This window comes from Piliocolobus tephrosceles, chromosome 2, assembly GCF_002776525.5.
Source record: "Piliocolobus tephrosceles isolate RC106 chromosome 2, ASM277652v3, whole genome shotgun sequence".
Taxonomy (NCBI): domain Eukaryota; kingdom Metazoa; phylum Chordata; class Mammalia; order Primates; family Cercopithecidae; genus Piliocolobus; species Piliocolobus tephrosceles.
Window position 1 is genome coordinate 94,865,504 of NC_045435.1, and position 27,592 is coordinate 94,893,095.

Here is a 27,592-nt window from a genome sequence, read left to right on the forward strand (position 1 = left end):
TGATATTGATGGCACATACATTTCTTCATTAGGAAGAATAAATTTAGACTGTAACAATTTAAAAAACCAGAAAATATAACTGTACATTTTAGCTCTTATTAAAATCCAAGAGATTTAACTTATTTGCTCCTTGTTTAGGTAATTAGTGTCTGAAACATTTCAAAGATAACGTATATAATGGCTAACATTTCTAGTACTTTTTAAAAATTCAAGTCCAGTCTCTTTTAATTAAATATATAAATTATTTGTCACTGGCTTTCTCAAAAAGAAGAACAAAGAGCCCTAATTAAAAAGTAAAAATTAAATTTCCTCTTAAAAAATTTTACATCAAAATTATCTAATAAACTATAGTTCAGAAAATAATTTCTGAATTAAGAAAATATGAATAATGAAACCAACAGTTTATGTTCTGAATTTCAAATTTTTATTTTTATTTTTAAAATTTTGTTTTAAGTTCTAGGGTACATGTGCAGGATTGTTACATAGGTAAATGTGTGCCTTGGTGGTTTGGTACACCTATCAACCCATCACCTAAGTATTAAACCCAGCATGCATTAGCTATTTTTCCTAATGCTCCTCTCCCGTCTGCCCTGACAGACCCCAGTATGCATTGTTCCCCTTCCTGTGTCCATGTGTTCTCATTGAACCTCACATTTTTAAATATAGCATATGCCAGGTGTCAGTTCAGTACCCATAATTATACAGACTATTATGTAAGCTAAAAAATGTTGATTAGATACAAATGTATAAATTAATCTTCTCTAGAGATGTGGAAATTCTCTAGAGGCTATTTCCAGCTTCTGTGTAGATTGTAGAGTAGACTGCTACCTGTCCCCCAAAAATGAACACCTTAAAAAAAAAACAACTTTCTCAGCCTCACTATTGTACACACATATGAAAGATATAGTATTTACATTCAATGCCAAATATTTCTGAGATCAACACAGCAGTGATCCCAAGGAGAAAAGTTCTTTTTGCTAATGGGCACAAACTTGAAGGGCAAAACAATGGAAGGGTAAGTCTTCAGACTCAGGGGTGGGGCTCAACTCAGAAACACATGGAAGATCATTGGCACATTTTTTTTTTTTTTTAAATAGCAAACACCACCAAGTGGAACCCCCAAGGTTTAGTCAATATGAAACCTCTGAGGAGTGGCACATCCTAGACTGAAATTCCCATCTTTTAATTCCCAGCTCAAGATCTCTGAAGTCCCAGCACCAGCTCTGAAATCATTATTCCATATTATCATGGATGCCTTTTCTTCTATACTGCTGTACTCTTTTTTTTTGAACAGTTGTACCTGATCTTCCTATTTTTGTGTGTGTTTCATTAAAAGTTTTTCACTCTAAATACTTCCCTCTTTCCATCTGAGCACTTACATCTGTAACGAGGACAAAAAGATCTAACATCTGTCTCACCCTTGGTTTGCGTTTTGTTTTGTTTGTTTTTGAGACAGGGTCTTGCACTGTCACCCAGGCTGGAGTGCAGTGGTGCGATCACTGTTCATTGCAGCCTCGACCTCCTGGGCTAAAGTAATTTTCCCACCTCAGCCTCTGAGTAGCTGAGACTACAGATGTGTGCCACCATGCCTGGCTAATGTTTGTATTTTTCTGTAGAGATGGGGTTTTGCCATGTTGCCCAGGCTTGTATTGAACTACTGGCTTAAGTGATCCTCCTGCCCTGGCTTCCCAAAGTGCTGGAAGGAATTACAGGTATGAGCCACCATGCCTGGCCTCCCCATTGTTAAAACTATGGAAATCATGTTCACAAAGCAGGTTGGCCTGTTTGGAAAAGACTGTCGTAATTTCTCGGGTAACTGTAAAATAGAAAGCTACTGAAAATTACTTTAATACATTCATTACAGTCTCAGTATAAGATTATAGCTTCCTCTCCCAAAGCGTAACTGCAACACGACACAGGATGAGGTAGCTTTGAAAATGCTACATACAATATTCTCTTGGGTAGAATCAAAATTTAGAACTCTAAAAATTGCCAGAAATAAAACTGTCCAAGTTTGTTTAACCCAATGTGTTCCAACTTATTTGACTAGAAAACCATTCATGCAACATTTATGAATATCCCATGGCAAATCTAGTTTTCTGTGAATAATGAACGAAACATTTATAATTTAAAACTAAAGTTGCCTTCTATGCAGAGATCTACATGTCAATAAAATGAAATAAAATTTCCCTACTGTTTTCTTTCCAATAGAAGGATTAGAAGGAAAAGGAAAAGAGTAAATTATGCTACTACAAAGACACGTGCACACGTATGTTTATTGCGGCACTATTCACAATAGCAAAGACTTGGAATCAACCCAAATGTCCATCAGTGACAGACTGGATTAAGAAAATGTGGCACATATACACCATGGAATACTACGCAGCCATAAAAAAGGATGAGTTTGCGTCCTTTGTAGGGACATGGATGCAGCTGGAAACCATCATTCTTAGCAAACTATCACAAGAAGAGAAAACCAAACACCGCATGTTCTCACTCATAGGTGGGAACTGAACAATGAGCTCACTTGGACTCGGGAAGGGGAACATCACACACTGGGGCCTATCATGGGGAGGGGGGAGGGGGGAGGGATTGCATTGGGGAGTTATACCTGATATAAATGATGAATTGATGGGTGCTGACGAGTTGATGGGTGCAGCACACCAACATGGCACATGTATACATCTGTAACAAACCTGCACGTTATGCACATGTACCCTAGAACTTAAAGTATAATAAAAAAAAAAAAAAAAAAAAGAGTAATAACCAGAATCAATAGCCCATGTCTGGCCAGACGCCATGGCTCAATCACACCTGTAATCCCAGCGATTTCAGGAGCTAAGGCAGGAGGATCGCTGGGCTGAAGTGATCTTTGAATGAAACCCCATCTCTAAAAAATTAAAAATATTAGCTGGGTGTGCACCTATAGTCCTACCTACTTAGTATTATCATTTGAGCCCAGGAATTTGAGGCTGTAGTGAGCTATGAGTGTACTACTGCATTCTGGCCTGGGTAACAGGGTGAGACTCCATCTCTAAAAATAAAATTTAAAAATAAATAAAGCCCAGGTGCGGTGGCTTATACCTAGAATCCCAGCACTATGGGAGGGCTAGGTGGGAGGATCACTTGAGGCCAAGAGTTCAGGACCAGCCCGGGCAACATAGTGAGACTCCATCGCTACAAAAAAAAAAATTAAAATTAGCCCAGTGTAGTGGTGCATGCCTGTAGTTGCAGCTGCTCTGGAGGTTGAGGCAGAAGGATTGGTTAAGCCCAGGAGTACGAGGCTGCAGTGAGCTATGCCCACTATTGCCCTCCAGCCTGGGCAACAGCAAACCCTATCTCAAATAAATAAATAAAATAAAATAAAATAATGGCCCATGCCCAGTAAGGTACATTACTAACTTTTGAGTGTGAGGGGGGAAAAAAGGAAATAAGCCAATTAGCATTTCAATAGATATAAAAATGAGAACTTAGCCCAACAGTTTGAATGGACTGATGCCACAAAACTATACACTATTGAGTTAAAATTTTAGGTCAATTTTATATCTGTCTATCTTACATGTAACCACAACTTTATTTTTGTCTTAAATTTTTAAAAATAGAGGTTGGGTCTCCTTAAGTTGCGCAGGCTTGTCTTGAACTCCTAAGCTCAAGCGATCCTCCTGCATTGGCCTCCCAAAGTGCTGAGATTACAGGTGTGAGCCACCACTCCTGGCCATTGCCACAACATTAAAGAAAGAGAGAAACAGAACAGACCACATTCTTGACTATTAGGTAATAAAACTTTATTTCAACAAAGGGGAGTAAAGGCAATAAAATCCCACCCACCTGGAAAGTTTTAAACCATCTCATAAACAACCTTAGATGAAGGAAAATTTTAAAACGAGACTTGGGACTGTCTATATAGTAACAATAATGGAAACACTGCATGTCAAAACTAATGAGCTATTGCTAACACTAGATTGAAAGGAAAGTTCATAGCCTTAAATGATTTAATAATGACACAAGTAAGAAATAAAGCAAATGAAGTTACAAAACAATAAAAAGCTGGAGTACAGAACTAGGGATAAAAAGCCATTTCTCTTTCCCAATAAATGAAGACAGGGCAGTGCCTTCCTATACCTGGCCAGCATATGATATATAAATATAGTTTCATAAATGTTAACTATAAAGAATTGGACCTATAGTGGAGAGCTAACTTAAGTAATAAACACATTAGCTGAATGTGATCAAGAATTCAAAGGAACTTCGGTCAGCTGTCATCTTATTCCAGTGTTTTCAAAATTAAATGTGTCTGTCTCTTACTGTTAAGATTTTCATTGACTGTGTTTTCTATTGTATACTAATATCAATTAATCTTCCTCAAATTTATAGATGTATTCTCAGTCAACATCCCAATATATAAACTAAAGTTGATTTTAGAAATTACATGCAAATGAAAAAGGGCCCAAAATACATTATTGAAAAAAGATTATATTGGTAGGGCAAAACATTGCATATATTGAAAATATATATTAAAAGTAAAGACTATTAATTTAGATAGTGTGGCACAGAGATAAGTAGGCCAACAGAATCAAATAGAACCTAGAAAGAGACATGTCAATTGATACGACAGAGGTGACACTGCAGAGCAGGCGAGAGAAGACACGCTTTGACTCAATGATATGCGGAAACTGATTATCTATATTTACCTTTGAAATAAAAAATAGAAGTAAACATAGCACCACACACAAATATAATCTGAGTCTACATGCCTACTTTTCCAATAAAGAGCACCAAAATTAACATCTGAAATACTGACATTGGTTGTTTCACATTTGTGGATTGATCTTTCCTCTAAGGGCTTCAAAGTACCTGAATTTTTTTTTTGACTTATTTTATTGTTTTAGTAATTCATTGAACCAAGAATATAGGATTTTCATTTCTCGCAGTATAGTGGGCAAGATACCTGGACAACCCTATCCCTCTGAAAGCAACTAAAAATACTGGATATAAAATAAAAAAAAATAACCTTAAAAACATCTATAAAGTAGCACCAAATTCTTTTTTTTTTGGAGACAGAGTCTCGCTATGTCGCTCAGGCTGGAGTGCAGTGGCGTGATCTTGGCTCACTGCAACCTCCATCTCCTGGGTTCAAGCAATTCTCCTGCCTCAGCATCCTGAGTAGCTGAGATTATAGGCAAGCACCACCACACCTGGCTAATTTTTGTATTTTTTGGTAGAGACGTGGTTTCACCATGTTGGTCAGGCTGGTCTCAAACTCCTGACCTCGTGATCTGCCTGCCTTAGCCTCCCAAAGTACTGGGTTTACAGGCGTGAGCTATAGCACCTGGTCCGTAGCACCAAGTTCTTAAGCCAGCAACTGTGTAGACAAGAACCCTGAGAGGTACCCAGCACACTTAAACTGGTGTTTGCCATGATGGCATTTGTCCAACAAGGTAAACAAAAAAAATGAGAGGCAAGGCTAAGGGCCTGCCTGAGTAGACCAAAATTATATTGGCAGAAAACTTTTTTGTTAAGACTGCCTACAGTATATTAAATCTATTTAACACCATTAAAAACATAGTACAGCTCTTCATTAATAAGCCTAGTTATTTAAAAAATAATCTTAGCTTTTATTTTAATGATGTGAAGAAATAGGTCTTTGATTTAAGCAATAGGCATTAGCTTAGTTATCCTTCCCAATGAGTGAGTTAAGCAGAAAGTACCACTAGTCTTATTTGCTTGTATGGTATCCCACAGGGGATTGAAGATGGACTAGGGTCACTTATTTCAGGTAGGAGCAGGTCAAATTGGCCTGACAACCTCACTGAGTTTACAGAGCACTGGGATGGCACATGGCCCTTGTCCAACCCAGCTGCTAAAATAGTTGTGGTTTTCTAGTACTAGGAATGAGTCCTAGGAATTGACTGACAATTGTGTTGTAAAGCACATATATTTGAGAGGCCTTCTATAAATAGCTCATTTTGTCCCTACATTCAGGAAAAAGATTTTAGAACTTCATGAGAAATAAGACAAAGAGCAAGGCACATGGGGCAAAATATCAATATTTGTATGTAGTGAGAACTAGGATAGAGGATATAGCTTATCTCTGTGGGCAAATAGGCTTCCTCATATTGAACCCCACATTAAGGAAGCTTAGCATTCCCCAGACACAGCAGCAGTGTCCAAGTGGGGTACCTGTCCAGTTAGGGCTTACAACTAGGAGATATGCGACGACAACTCTGCGTGGGTGGGCCTGTCCCCAAGGGAGGAGGGGGAAGAGTTGAGCTTAGCACTTAGGAATATCCAGTTTTTTCTCTTCAAATTTGTCAAATGGATGTCACATTTTATTTCCCCAAGTAGAGTGAATAAAAGAACAGAGAGATGCTAGAAGTGTTAGGTTAATTTATTCTGGCTGCATTGAAGGAAACGGGAATGGAAAGGAAGAGTTCTGTCAGATACTCATTCTGAGAAATGAAAAATGTGTTGAAGTTTGAGAAATTGAAGGATATTTAAGATTTCTTTCCTAGCAATCTGGTAGTTTATACTATATGGCATTAATAATAATGGAAATAAAAGCTAACATTTATTGAGAATTTACTACTTTTCGTGCTCTAGATTGAGTCTTCGTGTATGCTGTCTCATTTAATTCTCAAACTGCTTGTGTTTTGTTTTCTTCATTTTGTAGATTATGAAGATAGGGCAAAGAGATAAAAATACTCCAGGATATATAACTAGCAAAATGCAAAAACTACAGCTTGAACTTAGACATTACTCAATATCTTCTCATTTTTAAATGTTTTTATATGAAAAATACATAAATTTGGATTGAAAAAGCAATACATCCATATTGTAACAAACTGAACAATGTAAAAATATCTAAAGTTGAATTAGTGGGCTCCTTGTCCCTGCAATCTATACCTATTATAATCATCATTAACAGAGTATTATATACCTTTCTTTGCCCTTCCTTTACATATGCATTTATCTTGTTAAACAAATATAGGATTATATAATCTGTAATGTATTTTTTATTTTAATTACGGTGTCATTTATATAAAATGCTCAGATATTTAATGTATGTGTGTTGTAATTTTTTTTGTTTTTTTTTGAGACAAGATCTGGCTGTATTGCCCAGACTGGAGTGCAGTGGCACAATCTCGGCTCACTGCAACATCTGCCTCCTGGGCTCAAGCCATTCTCCTGCCTCAGCCTCCCAAGTAGCTGGGACTACAGGCGTTGCACCACCATGCTTGGTAGAGACAAGAGGTTTTGCCATGTATCCCAGGCTGGTCTTGAACTCATGAGCTCAAGCGATCCACCTGCCATGGCCTCCCAAGGTGCTGGAATTGCTGGCGTGAGCCAGTGTGCCTGGATGTAAATATTTTTTCCTGGCCTGAGATACTATGAGGCTTAATGGTATCATTATGAGCAGAAATTTAAAATTTTTATGAAGCTTGATTTAATACTTTTTCTCTTATGTTTAGTTCCTTTTTGTCCTGGTTAAGAAAACTTTACCTACTGCGACATATTCTTTATGACCTCTTCTAGAAGCTTTATGGATCTAACTTTTACATTTAGGTTTGTCATTCATCTCAAATTAATCTGTGAGTATGGAGTTGCTAAGATATTTTTTATGACCCTGAACATGGTCTGACTTGGTTATGTTTCACGTGATCTTGAAAAGAATGCGTCTTCTACCTTTGTTGAGTGGAGTGTTGTATAAATGTCAACGTCAGTTGATAGTGTTGTCCAACTCTTCTATGTACTTCCTGCCTTTTTATCACCTTTATGGGCTTATTATTATAAATCTTTTTTTTAATTTTGAGATGGAGTCTCACTCTGTAACCCAGGCTGGAGTGCAGTTCTGCGATCTCGGCTCACTGCAACCTCTGCCTCCTGGGTCCTGGTTCAAGCAATTCTCTTGCCTCAGCCTCCTGAGTAGCTGGGATTACAGGCATGCACCACCATGCCCAGCTAATTTTTGTATTTTTAGTAGATGGGGTTTCACCGTATTGGACAGGCTGATCTTGAACTCCTGACCTTGTGATCCACCCCCACTTTGGCCTCTCAAAGTGCTGGGATTACAAGCATGAGCCACTGTGCCTGGCCTATACATCTTTTTTTAACAGTGTATAACTCAAATTTATGACAGTTGACCTTCAAGCACTGATATACAAATTCTTATATATGAACCTCATGTATATTAGAACTTTGTATCAGAACCTTATTTATATGATATATATAATGATATGCAAATTCCTAAGAACCTTACCCCAGAATAATCTAGTATTCTCCTTCTAGCCTTCCTACTATTGTCATACATTTGATGTCTACATATGTTATAAAGCTCACAATATATTTCTGTTGTTTCTGCTTTAAACAACTATGTTTGACTAGGCATAGTAGCTCATGCTTGTAATCTCAGCACTCTGGGAGGCCAAGGCAGGAGGATTCCTTGAGACCAGGAGTTCAAGATCAGCCTGGGCAACACAGTGAGACCTCATCTCTATTAAAAATTAAAAAAAAATTAGCTGGGCATGGTGACACATGCCTATTGTCCCAGCTGCTTGGGAGGCTGAGGTGGGAAGATTGCTTGAGTCAGGAGATTGAGACTGCAGTGAGCTGTGATCTTGCCACTGTACTTCAGTCTGGGTGACAGAGTGAGACCCTGTTTCAAAAAGAAAAACAACAGCAGCAGCTTAGGTTTAAAATAGGCTCAAAAATTAAGGAAAACAATCTATTATATTTATTCACACATTTACTTTTTTATTCTTTGTTCTTTTGTATAGATTTAATTTTCTTCTCATCATTTCTTTTCTACCTGAATAATTTCCTTTAATATTTTTGTAGTGCAGTTCTGCTGGTGATGAATTTTCTCAACTTTTGTATGTCAGAAGAGTATTCATTTTACCTTTGTTTTTGAAAGAAGTTATTTTTGTGCCTAAATTTGTAGGTTGACAGTTACCTTTTTTTCTTTTGGTACTTAAAATACATTGCTTTATTGTCTTTTGATTTGTATTGTTTCTGATGAGAATCCCCTGCCAGCCTTATCATTGTTCCTCTCTATGGAATATGACTTTTTACTCTAGCTGCTTGTAAAGTTTTCTTTTCTTTTTCTTTTTCTTTTTCTTTTTGAGACAGGGTCTTGATTTGTTGCTCAGGCCGGAGTGCAGTGGTGTGATCACAGCTTACTGCAACCTCGAATTCCCATGCTCAAGTGATCCTCCCACCTCAGCCTCCCAGGTGACTGGGAATATAGGCATGTACTACCATGCCTGGCTAATTTTTAAAACTTTTTGTAGAGAAAAGGTCTTGCTGTGTTGCCCATGCTGGTCTTGAACTCTTGGCCTCAAGTGATTCTCCCATCTTGGCCTCCCAAAGCACTGGGATTACAGGCATAAGACAATGCTCCTGTCCAAAAGGTTTTCTCTTTATTCCCTCCCTTTTTTTTAAGCAGTCTGATTATGATGTACCTTGGTGTCATTTTTCTTTGTTTCTTCTGCATAGGGCTCACTGAGCTTCTGAGACCTGGAATTACCAGTTTTCATGAATTTGAAAAATTCTCAGCAATATTTCAAGCATTTTTCCAACTACACTTTTATGATGTCTTTTGAAGGTGTTCCACAGTTCACTGATGCTCCTTTTTTTTTTTTTTTTTTTAAGTCTTGCTTCTTTCTGTGTTTATTTTGGATAGATTTTTATTGCCAATAGCTAGCTATATCGTCATGTTCACTAATCATTTAGTCTGTAGTGTCTAATCTGTTAATCCCATTCAGTGTATTTTTAATATAAGACATTGCATTATTTATCTCTAGACTTCTGATTCGGGTCATTTTTATATATTTTGTTTCTCTCCTTATGTTTTTGCTTTCCTCTTCCTTCTTGAGTATTTGGGCTACATTTATTGTAGCCATTTAATACCTTTCTATTAAGTCTATCAGTCATTTCTACTGATTGAATTATGAATCATATTTTTTGGCTTCTTTGCATGCTTGGCAATGTTTACTTAGATGTTAGTCACTGTGAATTTTATATCATGGGGTGCTGAAGTTTTTAAAATTTCTGTAAGTACTTCTGGACTTTTCCTTGGACTCATTTATATTACCTGAAAACAGCTGAATCTTTTTGCGGCTTTTTAGCACCATTAGGACCATCCAGAATGGCTTTTACTCTAGGATTAATTTGGTCACATCACTGAAGCAATACCTTTCTTAAGACTCTCCTTGATGTCCCCTATTTAGGCAATCTTTCCACGCTGGCTGATTGGTGGACAGGTTATTCCTAGGACTGGATGACTTCTGAGGATTGTTCTACCTGCTCCATATGATTTTAAAATTATCTTTCAACTTTTATGTTATAGTTATATTGTTTATTTTCCAGATTGTTTCAGCAGTGGTGTGTAGTGGTGTGATCACAGCTCACTGCAATCTTCATGTGAAATATGTTTCATAATTCTTTGTTTTATTAAAATATATGGAGGATTATGTTATGATAGCTTGCTAGTGAATAATCAAATGATTATTTGTAATAGTTTCATAATGACCTGAAAGAGTTATCATTCCTCCCAAGGTGCCTAACACATCCAGAGGCAGATGATGCTGTCTTGGTATCATAACATTATTTGCAATGGTTATAAAGAAATAACATGTATTTGTTTCTCACACTAATTAATATTATTTTAATCTCCTTGATCTGTATCCTTTCTAGGAAGAGCGTGTTGTGAATCACATGGCAGCAAAAATTATTGAAAATGTCTGTACCACCTTTTCTGCTCAGGCCCAGGGCTTTATTACAGGAGAAATCGGACCCATTTTGTGGTACCTATTCAGACACTCCACTGCCGATTCTCTTAGGATAACAGCAGTATCGGTAAGATGAAGCATCTTTGGGGATATATCTGGGTATCTTTAAACAACAACTTTGAAGAAAATATTAGAATAAGAATAAATTTAATTGAATAGGTAGGAAACTGAAATCTCAGAGTAATGTTGAGAGAAATAACTTGATTTTCTTCTAAAAGAGAATTTGGAAAACTTGGCGCTGGAAAACCTAGAGACTGTGAGAGAATTTCAGTAAAACCTTGTTAGGACTATGGTATTATGGTTTCAAAAACTAATTAATAAATTTATTTATTTTGAGACAGAGTGTCCATCTGTCGTACAGGCTGGCTTGCAGTGGTGTGATCTCGGCTCATTGCAACCTTCACCTCCTGGGTTCAAGCAATTCTACTGCCTCAGCCTCCCAAGTAGCTGGGACTACAGGCATGCACCACCAGGCCTGGCTTATTTTTTTGTATTTTTGTAGAGATGGGGTCTTGTCATGTTGCCCAGGCTGGTCTTGAACTCCTGGCCTCAAGCGATCTGCCTGTCCCGGCCTCACAAAGTGCTGGAATTACAGGGATGAGCTACTGCACCCAGCCTCAAAAACAATTTAGAGGCGATAGTAGAAAACTGTGGCAGTATATAGGGTACAGCGTTTGGTTTGTTATATTTTTAGTGTTCCCTGACTTTTCCCTGTTAGCATCCCCATTCAGATTTTGTGTCAAATGAGTTTATCATGTGGTTCAGATGAATTCATTTTAATGTTCAAGCATCTGTGATTTTGCTGTTTTTGTGTTTTGATTGGTTGCCTACTACTTTACTCACATGGTTATAATAACTTGGTATAAAGGATAATTATGTATAAAGATGTGTTAACATACTTGTATCAATTTAATAGTCTACTGAACAAATATAACCCTCTCTCCTATGATTTATTTAAGTACCCCTTTGAGTTAGCAGTCTCGTCTGGGCTCTCAAATGCTATGTGGCATCCTTGTTGTATTTCTCTAGTTCAGCTCATTCTTGCACTTCTCTCTGTGGCAATTTCTTACTTTTTCTTCTTTCCTTATACCCTTAACCCTTCATTTTCATCACACATCCTCACTCATGACTTTCCCCTTGCTGCTCAGGGAAAAGTGAAGGCATCTGATGGGAACTATCCCAACTGCCTTCTGCCATATAAGTAGACTTATTTACCTGCACATCTGTCCTCTCTCAATTCTGTCCTTCCTGGTACCATTGACAAGCTGTTCCTTCTCTTGTCAGAGACAAACCTCTTCGTATTTCTCCAAATCTTCTTCTTGGTCCCTTCTTGGGAACTTCACTCAAATGGTTATTTTTGCCCTTTCCTGAATCTCAAATCTTTCCTTCTCTACTAGATCCTTCTAGTCAGCATTTCAGTGTTTTTTAATTTACCACCCCTGCCACCCCCACAACACACACAGTCTTGGCTGCATATCCCCCCATTCCTAGCCATACCTCTTTAAAGAGTTATTGCTGCATACTGTTGCTCCTTTGTGGCCCACGTTACCCTTTTAGCCCAGTCTGGTGCTGTCCAAAAAATACCACCGAAGCTAATCTTGCTAAGGTTACTAGTAACTTTCATGTTGCTAAATCCTGTGGGTATTTATGGAAAATTTTCAGTTATGTTACCTGTATAATCTTGAAGATCAATGGATATAAATCCTGCTCCTGATTACCATTAAGAACAGATATATAACATTGATTATACACACATCTGTTTCAGGAGCCACATGTTTTCAAAATTACAAAAACCCGCAACTAATTATGGTATTAATAATTACAGGTATGTAGCCGGGCATGGTGGCTCAAGCCTGTAATCCCAGCACTTTGGGAGGCCGAGACGGGCGGATCACAAGGTCAGGAGATTGAGACCATCCTGGCTATCACAGTGAAACCCCATCTCTACTAAAAAATACAAAAAACTAGCCGGGTGAGGTGGCAGGCGCCTGCAGTCCCAGGTACTCGGGAGGCTGAGGCAGAAGAATGGCGTAAACCCGGGAGGCGGAGCTTGCAGTGAGCTGAGATCTGGCAACTGCACTCCAGCCTGGGTGACAGAGCGAGACTCCGTCTAAAAAAAAAAAAAAAAAATGATAATGATAATGATTACAGGTAAACAGTCAGAAAGAGTTACAAAGTATACCAGTGAACTTTCTTGAGGCGCCTTTGAATAATATTTTAAGACATTCATTTTAATCCTGAGCCTTTAGAAAAATCTGTCTTGTTTTAACTGGGCTTACGTTATAAAGATTACATTATAAAGATTTTCATCTTTATACTCAGCATGGTTTCTTTTCTTGGCAAAGTTTTTCCAGTTGTTCCCACCAAAGTCTCATACCTTCTAGTCCTTCCTTTTTTCATCTGATGCATCAAGTTTGACTCTTTTATCTTGGGCTTCTTATCACTTGCACTTAGCATTTATCTGAATCATTAATTTTTCATTGAAATTTTGCCAGTTGTCCCAATAGTGTCTCCTTTTTCTTTTCTGTGCCAAGATCCTGTTCAGTAGCATGGATTGTATTTTCTTTTCTTTCTTTCTTTTTTTTTGAGAGAGATTTTTGCTCTTGTTGCCCAGGCTGGAGTGCAGTGGTGTGATCTTGGCTCACTGCAACCTCTGCCTCCCGGGTTCAAGCGATTCTTGTGCCTCAGCCTCCCGAGTAGTTGGCATTACAGACACCTGCCACCACACCCAGCTAATTTTTGTATTATTAGTAGAGACGGGGCTTCACCATGATGGCCAGGCTGGTCTTGAACTCCTGACCTCAGGTGATCCACCCGCCTCAGCTTCCCAAAGTGCTGGGATTACAGGCATGAGACACTGCGCCCGGCTGTATTTTGTTTTCATAGCTCTTTAGTCTCCTCCAGTCTGACACAGTTCTTCAGTCTTTGTGTTTTTCACGTCATTTACAATTTTTAGAGTGCACAGCTTTTATTTTGTGGGGTGAGGCCCAGCCTGGGTCTGTCTGTGTTTCCTCATTAAACCTCCATAGCATCCATTGATGACTCTTAACTGTATCAGATACCTCTGTGGTGGTTGCTATGTGATGATTATCCTTTTGCATCATTCTCTTTACATCAGAGGTTGGCAAATATTTTCTATAAAGGATCAGATAATAAATATTTTGGATTTTGTAGGTCATAAACAGTATCTGTTGCATATTCTTTTGGTTTGTTTTGCTTTCAGTAACCCTTGAAAAATATAAACACCATTTTTTTTTGCATTGATCATTAGCTATGCAAATGATTTTGATAGTCATATATATAAGTTGGAATTCTATTTTGAGGAAGCACTTTCCCTTCTTCAACATGCATGTACGTATTTATATCAGCATAGACTCGTGGATATAGATTTTATTCAGTGGGTTGTAATGTGATACTATTACTGCTACTGCTTATTGTTTGGGTGCTCTAATCATCCCAGATTTGGCCAATGAGATCCTTTCAAGATGACTTCTGTGTCCTTGGACTTATTTCTATCACTGAGCACTTCCTTAACTCCTGATACCACGTACCGTTCTGGGCTCCTTTTGTGCTCTTCCTGTGCCAGCCTTGGAATCAGTCATTTCTCCAAGAAATCCTGTTTTTCGAAATGAAGATCTGGGTGCTCTTTGTGTTCATTCCTTGGGGAGTGTCATTGTTGCTTCTCAGTATTCAAAGCTAGATAAAATATATGTACCCATGCATACACATTTATATTTTAAAAATGTCTGTCAATGTACACATTTGGAAAAAACCTCATGAATTTATATTTTAATTTTAATACCTCAGAATTCTTTCTAGTCTTCCCTCTTTCTTTTTTTTTTTTCTCAAGATGGAGTCTTTCTCTGTTGCCCAGGCTAGAGTACAGTTGCGCGATCTCGGCTCACTGCAACCTCCGCCTCCTGGGTTCAAGTGATTCTCCTGACCCTGCTTCCTGAATAGCTGGGATTACAAGTGCACGTCACCGCATCCAGCTAATTTTTTTGTAGTTTTAGTATAGAGGCCGTTTCACCATGTTGGCCAGGCTGGTCTTAAACTCCTGACCTTGTGATCTGCTCACCTTGGCCTCCCAAAGTGCTAGGATTACAGACGTGAGCCACCATGCCTGGTCTAGTCTTCTCTCTTTCTGTGTTTGTAAATCTCTTCTCAGAGAGAAACTGGGTTCTCATTATTCTCAGTATACTTACTGATTTGTTCATTCAGTTTGTTTGTTCCCCTTAGTGTAGCCAATTCCCATTGACTCCACACTGGAGGCCTCCTCCATGTTACCCCACCCTCCCTTGCTGCTACCACTCTGCTTCCTTGGGCACCCCTCAGCTCAGCACGCTCTTTTCCCTTGTTGACCTCCTTTCTCAGACTGCCGTATGGATACTGGGTGGGAAGATTAGGAAGGAGTATTAAGAAAGCAAAGGGCTAGAAGTCCTCTTTGATACTTTCCTTTCCCTTAAGTTCTTCCACTTTATTGTTTACAACCAGCTGGTCAACCTGTCCTGTGATTCTAACTCATCAGCATCTCTCAGATCTGCCCACATCTCTCTGCAGCTGTATGGCTACTTCCATAATCCAGGCCACTACCATCTCTCACCTGGAGTAGTAACATTATACAGTTACTCTAACATCTAAATGGTCTTCCAAAGTCCAGTTTTAGGCTCCACCAACTTGATTCTCCACATCAAATGAACTTCATAAAATCATATCTCCTCTTCTTACGTGCTTAAACTTTTCAAAGCTTTCAATTTTTTGGAAGGGTTAATAATACTTTATTCATAGTACTAGGTAGAAGTTGAAAATTGATGACTGCTTTAAGGTAATATTAATGTTAAAAGCAGCACATTTTGCTTAGTACATTAGTTACATTTATTTTATTATAATGTCATACATTTTAAACTCCTTGAAATCTAGGACTATGTTTTGTTTTTCTCTTTTTGTTTGATACCAGGCCTGTTGATAGCAAGTTAAGATTTTTCTTGCAAAGATTAAGAGGGAGCATCCTGCCCTACATGTGAGTAGAGGGCAGAGGTTAATAAGATTAAACTCCCCTCTTTACTGGGAGACAAAGAGGAATTGGCCATAAAATTCCTGCTAATAATAAAAGGCAGGTGGGGGAACAGCATGAGATCATTATACAGTTACTCTAACATCATAATCTTAAGAAAAAAAATTGCACCTGCACGATTAAGAGATTTACATGAGGATTTATTAAAGACTCAGGATATAGGAACTGAGAATATGCATTTGGAAGATAATTCACACACATTCCTGGCAAGGAATGACAACTGCCTCCTCTCTGGGATGGCTTACAGAGCCGAATCTCCTTCTTAAGGTCTTTTTCGCTATTTACCTCTCGGGAGCATGTCCTGGAGGTTAATGGATACATTTGGTGATACAGGTCAGAATTCTTAACATGATCTTCAATACCTTGCATGATTTGGCCCTTGCCTACCTCTTCGGTTCCATCTCGTAACACTCATTCCCTCCCTCACTCTGTCTCCAAACTTACCTTCAGACATTTCCTAGGATTTCCAAGCATTTTTCTGCCTCAGGACCTTTCCCCCTTGCTGTTTCCTTTGTTTGGATGTTCTCTGCTGGTTTTTACAACACCAGTTCCTTATTTCAGATCTCAGCTTAAGTGTCACCTCCTCAATTATGACCTCCCTGACTCTGCTCTGTCCCCTCTAATGAACGCAGCTTTATTTATTTAATGTATTTATACAAGTGTCTTTTTTTTTGGAGACAGAGTCTCGCTCTGTCACCCAGGCTGGAGTGCAGTGGTGTGATCTCAGCTTACTGCAACCTCTGCCTCCTGGATTCAAGCGATTCTCCTGACTCAGCCTCCTGAGTAGCTCAGATTACAGATGTGCACCACCATGCTTGGCTGATTTTTGTATTTTTAGTAGAGACAGAGTTTCACCATGTTGGTCAGGGTGGTCTCGAACTCCTGACCATGTGATCCACCCGCCTCTGCCTCCCAAAGTGCTGGAATTACAGGCGTGAGCCACCGCATCTGGCCTCATGCACAGTCTTTTTCATTAGTGTAAGTTCTAGGAAGACAAAAGTCCTGTTGTTCCTTTTCTCAGCACGTGGTAGGTGCTGAGTAGATATCTGCTAATCAGATGAATGAATGAGCAGGTGGAGGATAGCATGGCTTAGTGCTGAGGGAGCAACCTGTACACGTTGTTCCACTTGTAACCATCTGGATTTCCTACCTGTCAGTGATTTTCTGACCTATTTCTCCTAACGATCTCTTGGCTCCATAGATTGTTCTACACCAGTGTGTTCTCTCCACACCAGCAACATTAACATTTCCTGGGAACTTGATAGAAGTGTTGTTTTTTGGGCCCAAACTCAGACTTACTGAACAAGAGTCCCCTGTGGGGAGAGGCCAGTAATCTCTATTTCAACATGCTTCCAGGTGATTTTGCCTGCTGATATTTAAGAACCACTGCCCTAGTCCTTGCAGCTCTTAAAATACACCAGTGTGGCTTAGAGTAAAATATAACTAACTTGTCCTTTCCACTCAGGAGTGGCAGCATTGGTAGCTATTGGTAGTTGGAAGGAGTGGACCTGACTTGGGGAATGTGTTGAATAGATAAAAGTGATTCTTAGACTTGTTGGGATTATAGGGAAAATCTCTATAGGGACCATAGTGAGAACCAGAGAAACCTGTAGAGTTAGATTGAGTACAGTGGCTCCTATGAGAGAGGTAGCTAAGGTAATCATAATTACTGAAGTGCTGAGATGAAAAGGTGTCGAAAAGGGAAGAAGTATGCAGGATAGTGGTTCTCACTGGGGTTGGAAGGGAGCTTTTCAAGCAACATTGACTACTTCCTCTTCTCTGTCCACCCCCTGCCCCTATTCTGATATATCTTAAGATCTCTCAGGGGTCAGATAAGAGTGTGTGTAGTTTGAAAAACCTCCCAGGGTAATTTCATATGACATCAAAAAATCATTTGAAATACCAAAAAGAAATGGTTCTTAAACGTTTTCTTCCTTGGCGATTCTGCTCATATGTTTCTAACAGATATGCAGCCTTCCATTTTGAGTGAATCTGTTTCTTGGAAACTGCTTTTATTGAACAGACTAAGAAAATTCAAATTCTGGAGGTGACGCTAAATGTTCTTTTCGAAGTAAATTTTGAAGTGAATTTTGAACTGGAACAATTTTTTCCAGTTTTAAAATATAATCTCAGACTCTTTTTTTTTTTGAGATGGAGTTTTACTGTTGTTGCCTAGGCTGGAGTGCAGTGGCATGATCTCGGCTCTTTGCAACTCCCACCTTCCGGTTTCAAGTAATTCTCCTGCCTTAGCCTCCCGAGTAACTGGGATTATAGGCACCCACCAGCAGGCCAGGCTAATTTTTGTATTTTTAGTAGAGATGGGGTTTCACCTTGTTGGCCAGTCTGGCCTCGAACTCCTGACCTTGTGATCCGCCTGCCTCAGCCTCCCTGAGTTCTGAAATTGCAGGCATGAGCCTCTGTGCCCGACCAGACTCTATTTTAATAAGTAAATGTTTAAAAACCACATCACTGAAGATCAGATTTGATTTGATTTCTTTTTTTTTTTTTGATTCAGAAAATGCAAGTACTAGTTTGCTGGTAAGGCTCTGTGCATCTTCTCAGTTGCTCAGAAGCTTTCAACCAAGTTTGATATTTAGAAGTGAATTAAAGAGTATTTTCTGCATGAGCTTTTCAAAACGGAAAGTTAGGCTGTTGCACAGCATTCTGAAGAAGATCCATTCCAGTTGTCCAGAAGTAGTCTGGGAAAATCTTTTATTAAGACATTTCTCCATCATAACTGGGTAGGGATTTTATATCAGTGGAAAGTCGGTTTTGCAGTGCCAGCTCCTCCAAGAATTGTTATAGTGCTAATGAGACATTGTTTTGCTGTGTTGAAGTCATTGCTGAGAGAATCCTAATTTGCTAGAAAAATTCTGATCTTTAGGGACATCACTTCAAATGATTTTTTTTTTTAAATACTTGGATTAGGAAAATAATTAAACAATACTGTTTTGATTTCATAAACAGCAATTTTAGATTCATTTTTAAAACTTTCACAATTTTTATTTTTTAATTACAGAATGCTTTTTTATACACGCACATACACACACCCCTACCTCTCAAAATTTTAAAATTATAACCAGATTTTTAGAAGTGAATTCATTTTTCTGTTGTGTTACATGAACACAGAGAAAAAAATAAAGTGAATTCATTTTTAATATTCCTTTTTTCAGATATTACTACTATTAATACTTTTCTACCAAAACTCATGCAATTTGGAGATTAGATTTGAAGAACCCTAGTTTTGTATTTTCTAAACCATGATATCTAATTTACCCATCTGTAGCTTTTTTGAAAGAAAGAGGACACACTGAAAAGTTATTTGAAAAATGCCCAAAGCAGAGTTTAATTATTTGATTGAATTTCATTCTGATATGGATATCTCTAAATGAATAAAAATCCCTGGTATACGTTTGAAATGGAGTCAGTGATTATTAATTCTATAGGTGTTTATAGAATTTTATAGGTGTTTCGTATGATAGTTCCACAAGGAAAGGGACTTGTTTTTAGGGAGAAGTATATACTTCGTGCTCTACAAATGCTTATTTTTTCAGTGTATATATTTACTTGTTTATTTCAGAAATGGCAGCAAATGTATACATTATTAATTTAAAAATCTCCCATAAGTGTTTATTTCAATACAAGTAAAAAAGTATCTAATATAGTCATTGACATTGGAGTGCAACTTTAAATATTACTATAAAGTAATATGCATTTACTGGAAAAATTTGAATGGTATAAACGTGAAAGATCGAAGGTTCTTTGTGGCCCCATTCCTACCTCCCACCTCTCAGTCCTGCCCTCAAGAGGAAGCATCTGGAAAAAAGTCCTTCTAGATTTTCCTTGACATGAGTTATATTTACCTTTTCCTTTCTGGCTATAATAAAGTCATCTTGGCATTTTCATAAAGATTGGAGCTGGGTGCGGTGGCTCACACCTGTAATCCCAGTACTTTGGGAGGCTGAGGTGGGCAGATCATCTGAGGTCAGGAGTTTGAGACCAGCCTGGCCAACATGGTGAAACCCTGTCTCTACTAAAAATAACACAATTAGGCCGGGCGCAGTGGCTCACGCCTCTGATCCCAGCACTTTGAGAGGCCAAGGCAGGCAGATCATCTGAGGTCAGGAGATTGAGACCATCCTGGCTAACATGGTGAAACCCCATCTCTACTGAATGACGTTTAAAGGAAATTTATTCTTGGAGAGAAAAAGGTTTTTAATTTTTTTTCTAAGATGATTAAGAAAATGGAAATAGTTTTCAAAGTCTTTTATCTTTTTTATATCTCCCTCCCTCCTGTCCCTCCTTTTGACATCATTGTTTGTTTGTTTTATATTTGATCTTTTTGTTATTAATCAAGGTTATAAATCTGTTTAAAATATAAATCAGGGAGAGGGAGCTTATATGATGTTATAATGAGTGTTTTTATAAAACTATTCCTAGCTTAAGCTTATTTCTCTCTTTGGAGTCTCTCATGTACACACAGAATATCATCATGTCTTTCTTTTCCTTAAAACCTTTCAAGGCCTTCCCTTTCCTTATGGCATAAGTTTTTAAGTTCCTAACTTTGTTGACCAACTCTGGCTCCAGCCTGCTTTTCTAGATAGATCATAAGGTTTTCTTCTTTCCTACTGTGTACTTCTTTTTCTACACCTGATAAATGTTCTAATTGCATCAGACAGCTTATGTCTTTATGTCTCCATGTGAATACTTGTTCTGTTCTCTCAAGCTTGAATTTTTTTTAACTCACTTGTTCACCTATTTCCCATCTACCCTTCAAAAACTGGCTCAGCGTCATCTTCTTTATATATCTTTTGTTGACTTTTTCTTCCTTTCCAAGCACGATTAATCGAGCCCACTTCTATTCCAACACTTAATACTTTCTGTTAGCTGATTTTAAGTTTCATGTCTAATAGTCTGAGAGCAATTTAGGAACAGTCTGGGGTCTGATTACATCGGTTTAATTCCCTGCTTTGCTACTTACTAGCTATATGCCTCTCAGCAAGTTACTTAACTACTGTATGCTTTAGTTTTATCATCTATAAAATGAAGATAATAATACTACCTTTCTCATATTTGTTAGAAGAATTAAATGAAACAATCTTCAGATATTTACAGATAGTGTTCCTCACATTGTAAACAATAAATGCCAGATATTCACTTTTACAACTGTTTTTCAGCACTTAGTTCATTATCTGAAGGTATTTGATAATGTGTTTTATTTATTAAAGGGAAATTTTTCTATATAGGATTATGGATTTATCAATTTAATGGTTATTGCTACAGTAGTCTCTAGTGTTTTAAAACAACTTTAGCTTTTATTGGCAGCCAGATTGTTTTATTTTTAAGTTTGTTGAAAATTTCCAACTTTCTTCTGCCAAAATGTGTAATAGAAGAGCCAAGTAAGTACCTTCTACTCCTTGACACAGAACCCTGTGTTACCTTTCAGGAGAATGATTGATGCACTTGGAGTTGCCTGACAGATCTGTTCTCTTGTCTTTGTAGGCCTTGTGTAGAATCACTCGCCATTCTCCTACTGCCTTCCAGAATGTTATTGAAAAGGTGGGACTGAACTCAGTAATAAACTCCCTGGCCTCTGCCATCTGCAAAGTTCAGCAGTACATGTTGACCTTATTCACTGCCATGTTGTCCTGTGGGATTCATCTTCAAAGACTAATACAAGAAAAGGTTTGACCTGTTTCACCTGTTACTCTACATTAAGAGTTGTTGTTTTCTTCTGCAATTTTAGTGGTTCTGCAAGTAATGTTGTGTTTGTAGAATTTATTTTTCATCCCAAGAGGCCTTTTTGAACTTTGCCAAACCTTTGTACCACAGAGTGTTCATCTGAACATGTTATAAGAGCCTTTTAGTGATTAAAATAGAAGTTCTTTAAATGGCTTCTGCCTGCTTGTCCCATTTTGGTAATGTTAAACTAGAAAATGTCTCAGTGCTTCCTATATGCTGGCATTTCTTATGCCTCACCAACTCCAACTTCCATCTCTTTCTCCCATATCCTTTGCCTTTTTTAGGGTGAGGAGTCCCTTTATATTTTTCTGCTTATGCTGTCCTATTTTTATTCCTTTCCTTGTAATACCCTGCCAGTCAAAATTATAGAGCCCCCATTCTGTTTTTAACCTATCCTCTTCTAGTCCTTTATATGTCTTTATTGTATATACAGTAGAGTTTGTAAGTATTAAATTCATATCACAGAACTTTATAGTGATAAACAGGTCTCTCTAGTAGCCTTTCTCGAAGTGTCTTCTCTAGCCCCTTGCTAAAGGGTGATCCCTGGACCAGCAGCGTTGACATCACCTAGCAGCATGTTGGAAATGCAGACTCTTAGGCCCCATGCAGACCTGCTGAATCAGAATCTACATTTTAGTGAGATCTCTAGGTGATTTGTTTGAACTTTATGGTTTGAGAAGTTCTGCCTGAGAATATTAGTGTTTGATGATGTGTTAACAGGTAAAAAATAAAGTAGGTCTGGCTATATATAAATTTGGAAAGCAATGAGTCTGACTTAGAAATATTTTCAGTTGTACAATTTTTCCCAGTTTTTAATATGCTAATGTGTATTGTGATTGTGAATTCTCATAAGGAGAATGTAGTGTGCAGCATTATTTCAACCAGTCTTTCTCTCTTTTTTTTTTTGAGACGGAGTCTCGCTCTGTTGCCCAGGCTGGAGTGCAGTGGCACAATCTCGGCTCACTGCAAGCTCCGCCTCCTGGGTTCACGCCATTCTCCTGCCTCAGCCTCCCGAGTAGCTGGGACTACAGACGCCCGCCACCATGCCTGGCTAATTTTTTGTTTTTGTGTATTTAGTAGAGATGGGGTTTCACCGTGTTAGCCAGGATGGTCTTGATCTCCTGACCTTGTGATCAGCCCGCCTGGCCTCCCAAAGTGCTGGGATTGCAGGTCTTTTTTTCTATAAGAGGTAGAGTAGTGTACCTTTCAATTCAGAGTTTTGCAAAACATGGTGAAGGTAACGCTGCTTAGAAGTGTGGAATGGAACCACTTAAATACAATGTTTACTATGGTTCTTCTGCTTTAAATGAAACAAATTAAATTTTGTTTTTTATGATAAAACTTAACATTTCAGTAACTATTATGAATAACCCTCAGATTTACATAGTAAACTTGATCTGTGGAAGTCCCAATAGAGGTAAACCACTTCTTGTCTTTGATTATTCTGATTTAGATTTTGCTAAGAAATTTGTGCCTCAGAGAAAGTATTTTTTTCTAACAAATCTATGTGTCTAGTTTTTGCTATTAAATTTTCACTCATTAAATGTTCTTATCATTATATTAGAAAAAGTAATACTTGAATAATTTTATCATGTAATCCATGGTTAGAAAGGCTGAGAGTTTTAGAAGAATGTGTGTGTGTGTGTGTATGTGTGTGTTTTACCCTCAGCACAGGCATGGATTGATTGAGTTTCAAATATACTATTTCACAAAAGCAGTAAAATAGGTTGTATGTTAATATAATTTTAATTATTTATCATATATAACTACTATTCCACATGTCTTAAGGAAATGAGCAATTGCATGGAATGATAAGCAGTCTTTTACTTTTGATTAGTATTGGTACATTAAAAAAAGTTTTTATTGTGGTAGATAACACATAACAGAATTTATCATTTTAACCATTTTTAAGTGTACAGTTCAGTAGTGTTAAATATATTCACATTGTTGTGAAACAGAGCTCCAGAACCTTTTTATCCTGCAAAACTGAAACTCTATACACATGAAATATTTTGAGTGGTGGTGGATTTTATTTTAGAGTTCCCTCTGACACTGAATTGGCAGGGGGAATAAGGGTGCTACGTTGATGTTGCTGGGTTGGGATGGAAGCACAGATCCCCAGTGGACTGCTTTTGTCACCTCAGGAGGTAGAAGAGCTCCTCATTACTGCTGGGTGAGAGTGCGAGGCCAGGCTTTCCACCAGGACTCCTCTGATGCTACCCTGGCTGCTGAGGGGAAGGATCCTCATTATTGCCTCCACTGATACTGGTGGAGTGGAACGGATGCCTCATCACTGGGGAAACATTGTGTAGCATGATGGAAGACTCTCTATCGTTTGGTTGGGATGAAAGCCCCAGCTCCTTGCTTGGTCTTTTGTGACACCACTCTGGCAGGGGATAATGTTGGGGCACCTTGCCATGGTCACATGAGGTTGGAAGTCTAGGCTCCCTACTTGCTCTTTGCTGGTGTGGTTTTTCCATGGTGCTTGGCTGAAGTAGAGTAGCTATTTTCTAAAAATTTTCTGTCTTGCCAGGCTGCCCCTCTCTTGGTCCTTTGGTTTGAGAGAGCTGTTTTTTCTTGTGTGTTTGCGTATGTATACCTGTTGGTGTTTCTAGGCTCTTGGATTTTTCAACACCCAATCTGGGATATAAGAAGCAAAAAGACAACTCAATGAATGCATTGCTGTATTGATCCTCAGGTTTCAAGGTCCCTAGGTGGTCTTCTGCCTTCTTTCCAGGTATCTGTCATATTTGTTTTGTATATACTGTCCAGGGTTTTTGGCTGTACTTAGTGGTAGGAATAGGGAGAAGTGCATCTTCTCTCTCGTCTTGTAGTTTTTTAAATGTATCTGTGACACCCTCAAAAATGTACAATGAATTTTTATTTAGAATGCAAGGTTCTATTTTAATAAAAAGACTAACAAAATTTAAAAAAATTACAATTTATTGAACATTTGCTTTTTTTTTTTTTTTTTTTTTTTTTTGAGACAGGATCTCACTCTGGCTGTCCAGACTGGAGTACAGTGGTGTGATCTTGGCTCATTGTAGCCTTGGCCTTCTGGACTCAGGTGACCACCTCAGTCTCCCGAGCAGCTGGGATTACAGACGTACACCACCACATCTGGCTAATTTTTGTATTTTTTTATAGAGATGGGGACTTACTATGTTGCCCAGGCTGGTCTTGAACTCCTGGATTCAAGTGATCCCCTGTCTCAGCCTCCCAAGGTGCTGGGATTACAGGTGTGAGCCACCATGCCTGGCCCTGAACATTTACTTTGGGCCAAATGATTTTCAACTCTGGGTCTTTCACAGATAAGACAGTGTGTTGAGTAATTTTGTCAAGTTCTTGGAATGTATAAGTGCTAGATATAAGTGCTTATGCCCTAACAGGAGGGGCTGATAATAAACAAGAAAACACAGTAATTTGAGATGGTTTTATTGCTCTAAAGAACATAGAACAGGGTATATGATAGAGTGACTGTTAGGGGCAGTGTCCAGGTAGAGTGGAGCCAGACATTATTAGCCTACGTTGGGATGGGAACAGTCAGGGGAGACCTCTCTGAGAAGGTGCATTCTGGCCTTGGATGATAAGAAAGAGCTTGGAATGTGAAGATCTAGGGGCAGAACTTTGTGGTTCAGCCTTCATGAAGTGTGAGAGATCTTAGGGAGATGTGGGAAGAGAAAGAAGGTCAGTAAGGTTGGAGCACAGCCAGCAGGGAGGAAGGGACACGGAAGAATCTGGACAGCTGGAAGAAGACCCAGCTCAGGTAGCGTCATTATATTGGCCTTCCTAAGGGGTTTTAGTGCAATGATCATTGTCTTCTTGTTACTTAAAGAAAAGTGAGTGTCTTTGTCTATACATGTCTATACATGTGTGTTTGAGGTGCATACCAGCCTTATTATTGATAGGTTAGAATGAGTGGAAGAGGGAGAGACCCAGGAGCAAATACAAAGTTGCTTCCTGTTGAACAGGGAGAAGGAATTCTATGTGTTGTTTTTTAGCGGGATTGATGCTCATATGTCATGGTCTTTTACAATGGAAACCCAGCCTCCAAAAGAGTTCATTCCCTTCCTTTTAAATAAAAGAAATTACTGTTTGCTACAGAAAACTTAGAAGACTCTAAAGAAGAAAACAAAATCAGCTGGAATCTCACTACCCAGACATAATTATTGTTAACATGTTGGTTTATCTCTTTTTAGTGTTCTGTCTGTGTCTATGCATTTTATGCACACATTTACCAAGTTAAAATAAAATTGTATTGATTTTTCTTGCTATTTTCATGGGTGTTTTACTATGTCATTAAATATTCCTCAGGGACATTAAAAAAACTTGTTATATGATTTATTTTGTGATGCACCAATAATTTAACTCTTCCTCCACTGTTGAACTGTTTGGCTCCTGTTTTTTGGTTGCTACTCATCGTGATATAATGAACACCCTGTTATCTACATCTTTGTGTTGACCTCTAATAGATTACCTCAAGTGTTATATACATTTGTAAGGCGCTGCATTAATGTTGCTAGATTGTTCTCTGGAAAAGTAGATTATGTGGGTACCATTTACTTGTAATTTAGCCAGCAATCGTTTAAGCCACATGCTGTATTTTCTTATAATAAAACCTAGAGTTTAACATTATCTAATTATCAGTAGACTTCATGTTTTCATAGTTATTTGTAGTTCATAATTAATCTCTGATTCTCCATTTGAAATTTGTAACTGTAGCCAGGTTTTCATCTTAAACTAACTAGGTGGTAGAGTCTATTCTCTTCTGAATCATACACATTTTCTTGAGTGGATATTTATGTATTGAAGGAACTTGTTCAGTTCACACTGTCGTCTGCGTTAGCTACTTGGGTGTCAGTGTCCTTAGATGGTTATTATTCAGCAGCTATTTGGATGAGTAGTCATTTGCATCATGAGTGCTTGATTTATTTTGTGTCATCATCTTTAAAATGATTTGCTTGCCCGTAGATGTGCTTAATAGAAGAAGATGCCTTTATCCAAAACACATGTTAGTTCCATACACTGTGATGTAAAAAGTGAACAGTCATAACCAGAATGTGAGGGGACTTTTGATTAAAAATCAAAGTGACAGACCACCTTTTTCCATTTTTTCCCCTAAACACATAATAGGAAACTTTTTTTTTATATTTTTTATTATACTTTAAGTTCTAGGGTACATGTGCATAACGTGCAGGTTTGTTACAGATGTATACATGTGCCATGTTGGTGTGCTGCACCCATCAACTCGTCAGCACCCATCAATTCATCATTTATATCAGGTATAACTCCCCAATGCAATCCCTCCCCCCTCCCCCCTCCCCATGATAGGCCCCAGTGTGTGATGTTCCCCTTCCCGAGTCCAAGTGAGCTCATTGTTCAGTTCCCACCTATGAGTGAGAACATGCGGTGTTTGGTTTTCTCTTCTTGTGATAGTTTGCTAAGAATGATGGTTTCCAGCTGCATCCATGTCCCTACAAAGGATGCAAACTCATCCTTTTTTATGGCTGCATAGTATTCCATGGTGTATATGTGCCACATTTTCTTAATCCAGTCTGTCACTGATGGACATTTGGGTTGATTCCAAGTCTTTGCTATTGTGAATAGTGCCGCAATAAACATACGTGTGCATGTGTCTTTGTAGTAGCATAATTTATAATCCTTTGGGTATATACCCAGTAGTGGGATGGCTGGGTCATATGGTACATCTAGTTCTAGATCCTTGAGGAATCGCCATACTGTTTTCCATAATGGTTGAACTAGTTTACAATCCCACCAACAGTGTAAAAGTGTTCCTATTTCTCCACATCCTCTCCAACACCTATTGTTTCCTGATTTTTTAATGATTGCCATTCTAACTGGTGTGAGATGGTATCTCATTGTGGTTTTGATTTGCATTTCTCTGATGGCCAGTGATGATGAGCATTTTTTCATGTGTCTGTTGGCTGTATGAATGTCTTCTTTTGAGAAATGTCTGTTCATATCCTTT

The 27,592-nt window shown here is 38.3% G+C and overlaps 1 protein-coding gene across 4 annotated transcripts in view; it reads left to right on the forward strand.

Annotated features, from left to right (window-relative positions):
* The window catches only part of ULK4 (unc-51 like kinase 4), a 711,191-nt gene that overhangs the window by 138,106 nt on the left and 545,493 nt on the right, over positions 1-27,592 (forward strand). For all 4 annotated transcript variants that reach the window (XR_003309577.1, XM_023231716.3, XM_026454879.1 and 1 more), the window contains 2 exons: positions 10,693-10,854; positions 21,364-21,546. Coding sequence is in view for 3 of the 4 variants with exons in the window: in XM_023231716.3 (XP_023087484.1) it covers positions 10,693-10,854; positions 21,364-21,546 (345 nt within the window). In the remaining variant the exon portion in view is untranslated. The remainder of the gene's footprint in view (positions 1-10,692; positions 10,855-21,363; positions 21,547-27,592) is intronic.